Source organism: Neofelis nebulosa, chromosome 8 (assembly GCF_028018385.1).
Source record: "Neofelis nebulosa isolate mNeoNeb1 chromosome 8, mNeoNeb1.pri, whole genome shotgun sequence".
Classification (NCBI taxonomy): Eukaryota; Metazoa; Chordata; class Mammalia; order Carnivora; family Felidae; genus Neofelis; species Neofelis nebulosa.
The window spans coordinates 142615670-142629218 of record NC_080789.1 but is presented as its reverse complement, the minus strand read 5'-3'; the positions used below and the strand labels follow the sequence as shown (position 1 = coordinate 142629218).

The window sequence follows — 13549 nt, the reverse complement described above, 5'->3', positions numbered from 1 at the left end:
GGGTAGCCGGCGAGGGGCAGTGGGCACGTGCTAGTCTCTGCCCTCGGCCTCCGGGAGGGGCCTCCGCCAGAGGGCTCTAACCTTGGTGCCCCTTGAACAGAAGGGTCTGAAACGAGGGCCCCGGGCGCCAGGTGGGATGTGGCTGGCTGAACACAGGTGGTGCCTCCCAACATCAGCCCATTGCGATCGCACGTGGGGGGCTGACTGTGCCCAACAGGAGAGTTTTGTCTGTGTCCCCAGCCCCCATCTCCTGGATGCCGGCCACCCTACTCCCCAAACTGTGCTCAGCAGGCACAGCCCAACATCCACGGGGCACAAGCCCTGTTGGGAATGCCCATGAGAGTCGGGGTGGTCCTCTCCAGGCTGGCTGGCGCGTGCACGGGCCGCCCCTCAGTCTCCACAAGCCCGCTCCCAACACACCCACACGACGACTCCGTGTTCCTCCAGGAGCACGCCCAGGCCACCAGCTGTGACCATGAACTCCATTCTTCCCACTGTTGTACAGCACGAGGACACACATTCGTAGGCAAGGGAAGGAGACACGCGGCCTCTGGCCATCACCACACATCCATCGGCCCCCACTGGTCATTTATGGGTCACACCTGTATGAGGTCTACGCTCACTTGTCCCATTGCAACAACGACCGGGCATGTCCCTCGTTACCAAAAAGAAACAGTCTATTTGAGGGGGAGTCTGTAGGAAAGACAGTGCATCCTCCTCCTGGCTGGGGAGGAAATTCCCGGGAAATTCTCCTTCAGCGCATCCTCCTCCTGGCTGGGGAGGAAATTCCCGGGAAGGTCCTCACCTTGCTTCCACGCCCCCCACTGCCCCCTCCCAGTCTGAGGCAAACTTACAAAGGACCCCCTTTCATTTCTGCTCAAGGCTGCTTGGGAAGCTGCACAGAAGGTAACTTCAGTCCTGTTTTAATTTTCTACAGAAACGTCTTCACAAAAAATTACAATTCAAGTAAAGGAACGTGGGCGGAGCACTGGGGACTTGAAAAGGTGTGACTCTGTCCCCAGCCAGAATGGTGAAGGAAGAGCAGCATGTGTGGTCACCCCCCCCCCCCTGCCCTTACCCCCCGTTGCAGACCTCAGGGTCCAGGCACAGAGTCGCCTGCCCCGCGGGAACAGAGCACAAGCGGAGGGATGCCGCGGCTCAGGCTGGCCCAGCTCTCCTGCTTGGCTCGGGGCCACCATGCTCAGACAGGACGGACCCCGAGCTCCTTCCCCCTCTCGACAGCCCTGCACGCGGGGCCATCAAGACACAAACCCAGAAGCGCATCGTACCTGTCGTGCCTCAGAGCTCGCATGTCAACATACACGGTGGTTGGGTCAGGTCCCGAGGTCCCCTGCAAGCAAGGAGACAGTGCGGTTAGCTCAAGTTTGTGCGGGAGGAACCGGGGCTGTGCTTCCTACCAGTTAGTGAGCATTTCTTTGCTAAAACCTCAAACTAAAAGCACTAAGTGCACAATTCCCTCCAAGATGCCTGCTAACTTCCAGTCTGATAACCTCAGTTCTGAAAGGAACATCTTACTTGGATTATGCTGGACTTTCACACAACTCAACTATCAGTCACATTTACAAAAATAAGAAGGAAAAGACACGTGCCACACGTCTTGCGCAACGGAAAAGGGCTGGAACTGCCCAGACGTCTGGCTAGCAGGCTGTCAGGGATAGGAAGCCTCGTTTGCTGAGAAGTTCCTACCACAGGCACCCCAAAAGATGTGTTTTTAGGGGTCAGGATGCAGAAGCAGAACACATGACATGAACTCACAGCTCGAGAAGGAAACTCTGCTTGTGCCCTGGCTCTCCTCCAGCAGAGGGAGGTCATCTTTGTCCGGGACACAGGTCAGGGAGGCTGTGTGTGTGTGTGTCAACAGCCCAGTGAGCCCGGGAGCACCCTGTGAACTGCGCTATCTAGCACAGGGGGGGTCCACGGGTCTTCTCTCGGCACCGTGAATCCCTCCACAACATGCTGGGTTGACTTCTCACCAGCGATTTCTATGTAAGAGCTACGTAATTAAAGCTATACTACAAACCCAAATTCTACCTCTGTTTTCTTGGGAAGGCAATGTGGTACCTTGGGTAGAAAAAGATGGGGCCCAAAACACGTTTCCAAAAAGTGCCACAGCCCTCACAACTTATTTGAAGAAGTATGCTAAAATTCCCCAGCGGCAAATCTTAACCATGTGCCGCACAAGACTAAGATAAAGACACCTCCGTTAAAACGTGCCGCTCCTACCCCTCCTGGTCACGGTCTCCCCCCGCAGACATGGGGAGCAGCACAAGCAGCCGGCCTCGGCAGGAGCTTCCACCCCGTGTGATGCAGACCTGGGACTCCCTGGGGGAGCCGTGTCACAGACCAGCGCTGGGTGGGGAAGGGCTCTGACGTTCTGAGTAATGCAGAACACAGTGCCACAGAAGGCCGATTCAGAAGTAAACAAGTCAGGAAACGGGTCACTAAACACAGGAAGTGGAGCAAAACGGACAGAACCCCCAAACCGGCAGGGAAACCACTGACTGTGTACACGGAAGTGTCTGTCGCGAGTGCGCGACGTTCGAAGAGGTCTGGGAGAGCAGGTCATGCCGGGTGCCAGTCCTCCGCCCGCGGCCCGCACACCCCAGCCAGGCTCCGCACTCCACTTCTAGTCTGTCCCACCGCTGGAAGCTGACCAGACGGCGGGGAGGGGGGGCACTGGTGTGTGGACGTACAGGAAGGTCCCCTACCTGCTCGGCCGCCTTCCACAGCCTGTGGGGCTACAGCAGCAGGGCGGGAACAAGAAGAAAGGAGAGAACGCCACACCAACAGGACCACAGGGAAGCGACACACAGACACGCAAACAGAACAACCCAACAATTAAAATGGGATGAGGAAGGGGGGGGTGGGGAGGAGAACGCAAAAAGCAGGGAACAAAGTAAAAAGAAGATCAAAAACAATGTCAAATATGGAAATCGTTAAAATCAATCACTGTACCATTAAAGGCTAAAGAAAAAAAAAAAAGAAAAAAATCTTAGATGTCAACATACCCACAGAGCAACGGAAGAGAGCCACAGAATGACTGATCATGGACACACAGACCCGAGTAGTTTCTTTCATACGTGAGGTCGATGGTATTACCAGACAGTTTAATTTTATGGTGCTCTAAGTTTCTTTTCTTTTCTGAGGCAATTGGAAATATGAATCTTACTGGCCCAATCTGTTGAACGTTCCCTCACTGAAACACGGTTGCCCCTTGAACAGCACGGGTCTAAACTAGGCAGGGTAGCTTCCATGCGGGCTGCTTCAGAGAAATACAGGGCAGTGCTGCTAATGTATTTCCTTTCCCCTCATGATTTTCTTAGTAACGTTTTTGTTTCTCTAGCTTGCTTTACTGCAAGAATACAGTATATAATACCCATAATACACAAAATAGGTGTTAACTGGCTGTCTGTGGTATCACCAAGGCTTCTGGTCAACAGCAGGCTGTTAGTAAATTTGGGGGGAGTCCGAAGTTCTGTGAATTTTCCACTGTGCGGGGATCTGCACCCCTAAGCCCCCAAGTTGTTCAAGGTCCACTGCAGCCCTAAGTCTCCCAAGACAATCACGGAGGAGAGCCTGGACACGTTTACATCTAAAATCAGGGTGCCTAGCCCTGCTCATCCACAAGGCAGGATGCAAGAGGCCAAAGTACACTTGAAGCATGAAGGAACCAAGCACCAGGCTTGCACAGGGTCCAGGTCAGCTGTCTGATGAGGGTTTTCCCAGGACCCTGGGTCAACCCCTCAAAGACACTGCCTTCCATTTTTCTCTCATCTTCCATGATTTTGGTGCCCGCCTCTACCCCTTTTAAACGACCTACACTGGCATGACAGAAACACTCCAGAAAGCGCCTGGAGTCAGCTCCCGTAGTGCCACGTGTTTCCCCAGGTGACCAAGGGGTCTGATCCGATGTGCCCAGAAGCACAGAGTGGACACCATCCCACGAGCACTGCGCTGACGTACAGCCACTGGCACCAACCCCACCCCGCAACCACCACTTCTAGCCAGACTCCGTGACAGCAGCAATAAAAAGTAGTCATCAGCTGGGTTTCCTGGGCTGTGGGCAGTGGCACACAAAGCCAGACTGGAAAGCTATCACCGCTCAACACAGAGGCGGGGCGAGCCTATAAAAACAGCAACGGTGCCAGGTTTAAAACAAGGTTTCCCTGCTCCTGTCACTGCCTCCCACTGGTATCTACGGCTGCTGCCTTCTTGACAGGGAGCTGACGTAGGACACGAAGAAAGAACCAGGTAAAGGCATGTGCGCTTCAAAGGAACCCAGGACTTGGGATCTATTCCAGCCGAATGCAATGTTTTAAATAAATCCCTTCACAATTCCTTGAATCGCAAACATATTTTTTTTATTCTCAAGTTAGTGAACATACAGTGCAGTCTTGGCTTCAGGAGGAGGACCCAGTGATTCACCTCTTACATATAACACCCAGTGCTCACCCCAGCAAGTGCCCTCCTTAATGCTCATCATCGAGTTAGCCCATCCCTCACCCCCCCATCAACCCCCAGTTTGTTCTCCGTATTTAAAAGTCTAACTGGAGCAAAATAAGCCCATATTCTCTCTAAATTATTTTAATTCACAGATTTTGTTGCGATTGCTCAAGGCAGTATTTCGGAGAACAATACGTATGACTAGGAATGGATTTTCCAACTTGTGTAAGCACAGAAGGAACAACTCAGCACCAGGAGCAAAAGCGGTGTACTACATTAATGAGGGCTATGGGAAGGAATAGGTAAAGGGTTGTTAGTATATAGGTGTTTCCAAACTTCAAAAGCCCTAAGGTATACAAATTCGAGATTTCAAGATACATATGAGGGACTGTACATCTAGCAAAATTTCCTCACTGTCACAAAATTAATTTCACTTTGCCAAAGGATGCAAGCTGGAGCTTTAAGGAGATCCCAAATGGGTAAAAGTGCCCTCAAGAATTTAGAGATCATCAAGCAGAAAGCACCGGCAGGAAAGAAAATGCACCCATTCCAATCAAGCTTATTCAGAAATGAAAACAAACCATGTTTAAATTTTAAGTTAATCAGGAAAAAGGACTCACTCTAAGGTTCCACGGTACAATAGACATGTCATGTACAGACATATTCATACTAAAAATCATTTTTTCTAGAGGTACAGTTATCAGTCAGGCATTAAGCACTAATTGAACAAATGAGTTATATCTCAATGTCAGCTAAAGATATACAGACTCACACCCTGAACAAAACTCCGACAAGGAACTTACTTTGAATGCTTCAGCCGGGCAGTGCTTAACTAATAAGCAACTCACACACCACAGTTAGCACAATCTAATATTAGCACACAGCCCCTTAAAGCTGAAAGTAATAAATTCCTTAAAGCCTAAGTAATAAACTGCTCACTGGAAATGTGTGGAACACAGTCACAATTCCAAAGCACTGATGTTGAGCATATCTACTATGCTGCGTGTTGGAGGAAGTTTTCCATAAATGGAGGTCATGGAAGGCAGGTTCCTGGGGTGGGTTCCGGGGAGCATGCAGGGGCATCTGAGCACAGCACAGGGGCTCATCACTGGCCACTCTGGCAGCTGAATTTGGAGCAGGGTTCCTGCCTGCAGGACCCCAGCCAGGATGTTTGGCCCTCCAAGCAAATCTGTGTATTAACAATGATTTCTTCAACATTTTAATTGAGGTATAATTTACATACAACAAAATACACAAGTTTTTCATATCTGGTTACGTGAATTCTGACAACCGTATACACCCCTGTAACTACCACCCCAGGCAGTGTATACAAATTCCCTCACTCCATACCCTAAGAGGCTATAGCTTTGAGATTTCTAACACCACAGACTAGTTTAACCTGTCATTGGACTTCATACAAAGTAATACAGTGCGTACTGAGTCTTGCTTCTTTCACTGAACATGAGGATTCTAGAGTCCTCCGTTGCACCAGCAGCTCACTCCTCCAAGATCTGGGGGAAGTATCGTGTGAGTAAGTCCTCTATCACACATTCTTGTATCCTGCTGCTGTTGAACATTTGGGTTATTTCCAGTTCCGGGCTGTCATGAAAAAGCTTGTACAAATATGTTTGTAGACGTGTTTTAATATCTTTTGGGCACGCACGGAGACATGCTGGCTCACGGGGCTGAAATGCACTTATAAAAATTGCTCGATGCGTCTCCAACCAGCAGTGAATAAGGATTCTAGTTGGTTCGCAGCTTTACCAACAGTTAGTGCTGTTAGCCTTTTGGATTTTAATTATTCTAGGAGGTGAGAAATGGAATCACCAAAATTTTTTTTTTTGGTAGTGAAAAATCACAATTTCAATTGAATACGGCATGTTGTGCTTTGACTCGTTTCCTTTTTCTTCGAGGTAGGAAGGACTTCAGGAATTACACAGAGTATGGAATGCTTCCCAGATCCACAGGTCACCCCGCAGGGGCTGTGCTCACCGGTTTGGTATTGTCCTGATTTTAGAGCACGTGCTGTCTACACAAGCACACCACGGGGTTGTAATCCGCACTTTCCTGATGACTACAGATGCTGACCATGTTCTATGCACTCATTGGACCTTTGTACAGCTCCTTCTGTGAAGTGCTCATTTGAGTCTTTTGCTGCTTATTTTAATAGGTTTCCTTTTTGTTGTTGTAGTTTTTAAAATATATAAACACAAGTCCTTTGTCAGATATGTTATTACAAATATACTTTCCCAGTCTGTATGTCTTCTATTTTTTTTAATATATTAAAATTAATTTTAACTTTGATAAAGTCCAGTAAATTGTTTTTCTTTTATGCTTAGTGTTTTGTGCCCTAAGAAATCTTTCTATATCCCACATCATAGTCTTTTTGTATCTCCTCGAAGCTTTATTCTAATTTTTTAATGTTTATCCATTTTTGAGAGAGCTTGAGTGGGGGAGGGGCAGAGAGAGACAGAGAGAGACAGAATTCGGAGCAGGCTCCAGGCTCTGCACTGTCAGCACAGAGCCCAATGCGGGGCTCGAACTCACTAACTGTGACTTGACCCAAAGTCAGATGCCTAATCAACTGAGCCACTCAGGCACCCCTGGAAGCTGTGTTCTACAAGTTTCATTATGGACGTTCATGTGTATGATCCACCTACAGCTGAATTTTATGTATTGTCTGAGAAAGGGATTGAGGTTACTCATACCCATATAAATCTTCAGTCGTTCCAGGGCCATTGGTCAAAAAACCTTTTCTTTTCCTATTCAATGGACTTAGTAACATGGTGGGTCTATTTCTGGATTCTTTTTTTTTTTTTTTTTTTTTTTTCAGGTTACTTTGTTTTTGTTGTTTTGCTTTTCCCTGCAGGTCTCCCTCGATGCCACTATCACATTGTGTCGATCAACACAGCTTTAGAGCGAGTTTTGAAATCAGATAGGTAAGTCCTTCCAACACTGTTCTTTTTCAAGACTGGTTATCCTGTTTCGCAATTCTGTAACAGCTTTAGAACCATTTTGTCACTTTCTTCAGGAAAGCCTTCTTAGATTTTGATGAGACTGATCAATTTGGGGGGAAAAAAAGTAATCATAAAAATACTGAGTCTCCCACCCCATGAATATGGTGCATCCATGCATTTATTAGAATTTCATTTCTTTCAGCAATATTTTGTGATTTTAGTGTACACCTTTAAGTGTGCCTTTCATTCTTAAGTACTTGCAGTTTTGGGTATTACTATAAATGGCATTTTAAAAATTTCATTCTCTGGTTGTTCATTGCTACTCTATGGAAATACTGTGTTTTTATTGTATTTTAAATGCCGTATAGTTAACATATAGTGTTATATTAGTTTCAGGTGTACAATACAGTGATTCAACAGTTTCACACAATACCTGGTGCCCATCACAAGTGCATCCTTAATCCCCATCACCCACCCCCACCTCCCCTCTGATAACCGTCAGACGCTCTCTATAGTTAAGAGTCAGTGTTTTGGGGGGGGGGGGAACCTGGGTGGCTCAGTCAGTTAAGGGTCTGACTCTTGATTTTCACGCAGGTCATGATTTCAGGTTGATGGGATCGAGCCCTGAGTCAGGCTCTGCACGGAGCACAGAGATTGCTTGAGATCCTCTCTCTCCCTGCTATCCCTCCCCTGCTCATGCTCTTGCTCTTTCTCTCTGTCTCAAAAAAAAATTCTGTGTTCTGGGTTGTCTTTCCCCTCCCCTCGCCATGTTAGTTTGTTTCTTAAATTCCACATATGGATGAAACCATATGGTATGTGTCTTTCACTGACTTATTTCAGTTAGAATATCCTCCAGGATCCATCCATGTTGCTGCAAATGTCAAGATTTCATTCCTTTTTATGGCTAGTATTCCATTGTGTGTGTGTATGTACATATATACCACATATTATCTTCTTTATTCATCTACTAATGGACACTTGAGCTGTTCCCATATTTTGGCTACTGTAAATAACACTGCCATAAACATCAGGATGCATAGAAATACAATTTTTTATGTCTAAACTTAAAAAGATTGTTTTTTAATTTACACCCAAGTTAGTTACCGTACAGGGCAACAATGATTTCAGGAGTAGATTCCTTAATGCCCCTTACCCATTTAGCCCATCCCCCCCTCCCACAACCCCTCTAGCAACTCTCTGCTTGTTCTCTGTATTTAAGAGTCTCTTGTGTTTTGCCCCCCTCCCTATATTATTTTTGCTTCCCTTCCCTTATGTTCATCTGTTTTGTATCTTAAAGTCCTTATATGAGTGAACTCACAGATCTGTCCTTCTCTAATTTCACTTAGCATAATACCTTCTAGTTCCATCCACATAGATGCAAATGGCAAATCTCATTCTTTTTGATTGCCAAGTAATACCCCATTGTGTGTGTGTGTGTATACATATCACATCTTCTTTATCCATTCATCCGTCAATGGACATGTGGGCTCTTTCCATACTTTGGCTATTGTTGATAGTGCTGCTATAAACATGGGGGTGCATGTGTCCCTTTGAAACAGCACACTGCATCCTGTGGATAAATGCCTAGTAGTGCAATTACTGGGTCATAGAGTAGTTCTATTTTTAGTTTTTCGAGGAACCTCCAGACAGTTTTCCAGAGTGGCTGCACTAGCTTGCATTCCCACCAACAATGCAAAAGAGATCCTCTTTCTCCACATCCTTGCCAACATCTGTTGTTGCCTGAGTTGTTAATGTTGCCATTCTGACAGATGTGAGGTGGTATCTCATTGTGGTTTTGATGTGTATTTCCCTGATGATAAATGATGTTCAGCATTTTTTCATGTGTCAGTTGGCCACCTGGATGTCTTCTTTGGAGAAGTGTCTATTCATGTCTTTTGACTATTTCTTCACTGGATTATTTGTTTTTTGGGTGTTTGATAAGTTCTTTATAGATTTTGGCTACTAACCCTTTATCTGATATGTTGTTTTATCAGATATGTCTTCTCCCATTTCATTGGTTGCCTTTTAGTTTTGCTGGTTGTTTCCTTCGCTGTGCAGAAGCTTTTTACTTTGATGAGGTCCCAATAGTTCATTTTTACTTTGTTTTCCCTTGCCTCTGGAGATGTGTTGAATAAGAAATTGCTGTGGCCTAGGTCAAAGAGGTTTTTGCCTGCTTTCTCCCCAAGGATTTTGATGGCTTCCCATCTTACGTTTAGGTCTTTCATCCATTTTGAGTTTATTTTTGTGTATGGTGTAAGAAAGTGGTCCAGGTTCATTTTTCTGCACGTTGCTGTCCAGTTTTCCCAGCACCACTTTCTGAAGAGACTGTCTTTATTCCATTTGATATTAGTTCCTGCTTTATCAAAGATTAGTTGGTCATACATTTGTGGGTCCATTTCTGGGTTCTCTATTCTGTTCCATTGATCTGAGTGTCTGCTTTTGTGCCATGTATAAATTTTATTTTGTGTCTTTGTAACTTCACACACTAACAATTGTAGTTTTGTAGTTCCATGGGAGTTTTTACATTCACTATCCAGCAGTCTGAAAAAAAAACAAACTTTAGCTCTCCACTTCCAGAGTTTGAGCTTTTTATGCCTTATCACATTGGCTAGGACTTCTAATACAATGCTAATGTTCCTGATTTTAGGGGGAAAGCTCTCAAAGTGGACCACTGAGTATGAGGTTCCAGTTTTTTTATGTTTTAGCTCAGATTGAATAATTTTCTCAGATTGTCTTCCTAGTTATCTCATGAATGAGCACTGAATTCTATCAAATGCATTTCCTGCATATATGGATACATCATACTATATCATTTTTCTCCTTCATTCTGTTAATATGAATTACACTGTTTTTAAATGATAAAGCAACTGTGTATTCCTGAGCTAAAACATGTTTGGTTAGGATGCACTTTTAACTTAAAAAAAAAATGCTTATTTTGAGAGAGAGGGAGGGAGAGAACGAACAGGGGAAGGAGGGGAGAGAGAGAATGAATATCCCAAACTCCAAACTCAGCACAGAGCCCAATGTGGGGCCCATGACCCAAGCCAAAATCAAGAGTTGGATGCTAGACTGACTGAGCAACCCAGGTACTCCTGATGTACTACTCTTTGTATATGTTGCTGCATTTAATATGCTAGTATTTTGCTGAGAATTTCTTTCATGTGGGATACTGGCCTGGATTTTACTTTCTGGGAATTTTTTTAAATGTTTGTTTATTCTTGAGAGACAAAGTAAGACACAGCATGAGCAGAGGAGGGGCAGTGAGAGAGGGAGACACAGAATCTGAAGCAGGCTCCAGGCTCTGAGCTGTCAGCACAGAACCTGATGCAGGGCTCAAACCCATGGACTACAAGATCATGACCTGAGCTGAAGTTGGACACCTAACCAACGGAGTCACCCAGGCACCCCACTTTGAGAATTTTTGTCAGATACTGGCATTTAGGTTATGCTCCTTTCATAAAACATGTTTGACAGTGTTCCATTTTCCTCTTTTCTGAACAAGTTTTTCTAGGATTGGTATTTTTTTCTGTGAAATCATCTGAGCCTAGACATTTTTTTTTTTTCTCTCTCTCTCCTGTGAAGGTTTTGGATTGTAGATTCACTTTCTTTCTTGTATATACTAAATTACCTTCTTATAATTACCTTCTCCATCCCCGCAGTATTCTCTGTTTTGAAATTAATATTGCTAGATAATCATATAGCCACTTCAGCTCTCCTTTAAGGTTAGTATGGTACAACTTTTCTGTCCTTTTCCTTTTAATCTATTTGTGTTTAAAACGTGTTTGTCTCTCTGCCAAAAATAAGCATTAAAAAATTTTTTAAAAAAAGGGAGCATCTGGGTAGCTCAGTTGGTTGAGCATCAGACTTTGGCTCAGGTCATGATCTCGCAGTCTGTGAGTTCGAGCCCCGCGGCAGGCTCTGTGCTGACAGCTCAGAGCCTGGAGCCTGCTTCAGATTCTGTGTCTCCCTCTCTGACCTTCCCCCACTCATGCTCTGTCTCTCTCAAAAATAAATAAACATTAAAAAAAATTTAAAACGTGTTTGTTGTAGGCTACATATAGTTAGGTTTTGCGCTTTAAAAATCCAATATCATGATCTCTGCATCTTACTTGGGGTGTTTAGACCATTTATATTTATTGAATTACTAACGTGGTCAAGTTTAAATCCATCTTTTTTTATTCATTCTATCTATATTTTTGCCCTTCTTTTCAGACTTGTTTTGTATTTAGTATTGCTTTATAGGTGCATTTTATCTCCCTTATTGGCTTATTAGTTTATTACCTGCTTAAAGAAAACAAAATTCATGGTCACTTTTGGGTTTATGGCACACATCTTTACCACAGCCTACCTTCAAGTGATATTATGCCACTTTATGTATGGTATGGAAACCCTGTGACCTTATACTTCCATTTCTCCCTTCCCAACCTCTGGACAGTTGTCACACTGATTTTCACATATGATAAACCTCACCACATATTACCGTTTCTGTATAAGCCATCGATAATCTTCTAAAGAGATTTAAGTAGTGCTAAAAGTCTTATATGTTTACCAATGTAGCTGCCATTTCCAACACTACTCATTTGTTGTACAGATCCAGATTTCAATCTGGTATCATTTCTTTTCTGAAAGGATTTTAATATGTCTTCCTGTGTGGGTATGCTGATGGTAAATCCTCAGCTTTTTTTCCTGTGGCTAAAAAAAGGAGTTAGCCTGTGTTCTTGAAAGATATACCCACTGAGTGTAAAATTCTAGGTTGATAGTTCTTTTCTTTCTGTAAAGATGTCCTCTACTGTCTTTTTCACATCATTTCTGATAAGGAATATGAAATGATCCCTATCATTGTTCCTTTGTATGTAACTTGCCTTTTCCCCCCATCTGGAGGCTTTTAAGATATTCCCTGTAACACTGGTTTTGAGCAATGTAAGCAGTTTCCTTCATGTTATATTGGAGGTAGCTGAGCTTTGAGATTTGTGGGTTTATAGTTCCATCAAAATTAAAATAGTTCTTCATATATTTTTTTCTGGGTACAGACTCCTTCTTCCTCTTTTGGGGACTCCAAGCTTCTTATATTAAGTCACCTAAAGTTACCCCACAGTTCACTGATGTTCTTACCATTAAATTTTTTTTTCTATGTTTTATTTTGCAAAGTTTCCATTGCTATGTCTTCAAGTTCACCAATACTTTCTTCTGCCATCGATTCCATCATTATATTTTTCATCCCAAATATTGTAGTTTTCCTTTCTAGAAGTTCAATTGGCTTTTTCCCCCTCTTTAACATTCCATGACTCTTCTTAACTTTTTGAATATCTGGAACATAGTTAAAATAACTCTTTTAGTGTCCTTGTCTGTAAATTTAACACCTGCATCAGTTTACTTCAGTTTTGATGGACTATTCTCTCTCCTCACTGTGGTATTTACCTGTTTTGTGTAATTTTTAATAGTATATCAGACATTTATTAAATTTGACCTTACTGGGTGCTGGGTATTTTTTTTAATCCCTATAAATCTTCTTGAGCTTTGTTCTAAGTCAAATTACTTGGAAAGAGCTTGATCTTCCTGGTTCTTGCTTTAAATATTTGTTAGGTGGGACCTGACCAGTGCCTCATGAATTATGAGATTCTCAGTGTAGTTGCTGGGAACAAGCAGTATTCACTACAGTCCTTTTGGCTGGTTCTTTCATGGTTTTGAGTACTTTTATAACAGGATTGATGCTGATTGGTGTTCAGAGGGATACTTGAGGATGCTCTACAAACACTTGAGGCAGGTCCTCTGTGAATCCCCAGAGCTCTCCGTGTCTCTCTCCTCTGCAGCACCCTGTCCTGTTACCTGTAGCCACCTTTGTCTCCTCAGACTCAGCTCCATCTCTCCACTCAAAGAGCTCACCAGGCTCTGTCTTCCCTCAGCCCTTGTCTATTGTGCCCTGGAAGCTGTCTCAAAGCAGTGACCTGGAGAAATCACAGGGCTAACCTTGCTTCTCTCAAGGCTTTTCCTTCTTTGTTCCCTGGTATCTAGTGTCATGCTTCGTGTATTTGACCATTATTTGCTTGTTTCAGGAGAGAGGATAAATCTGGACCCTGCTATTCCATCTTGGCCAACAGAAGAAATCCCCATCCCTATTACATGTACTT

At 44.1% G+C, this 13549-nt stretch overlaps 1 protein-coding gene across 11 annotated transcripts in view; it reads right to left on the bottom strand.

The window, feature by feature from the left end:
- DIP2C (disco interacting protein 2 homolog C) overlaps positions 1-13549 on the bottom strand; it is a 416980-nt gene that overhangs the window by 26837 nt on the left and 376594 nt on the right. For 7 of the 11 annotated variants that reach the window (XM_058682051.1, XM_058682054.1, XM_058682050.1 and 4 more), the window contains 2 exons: positions 2730-2759; positions 1290-1351 (listed from right to left, as the gene is read on the bottom strand). In XM_058682051.1, coding sequence (XP_058538034.1) covers positions 1290-1351; positions 2730-2759 — 92 coding nt within the window. Of the gene's footprint in view, positions 1-1289; positions 1352-2729; positions 2760-4365; positions 12729-13549 lie in introns of those variants that run through there. The other 4 variants (XM_058682053.1, XM_058682059.1, XM_058682056.1 and 1 more) reach the window with 2 other exon arrangements.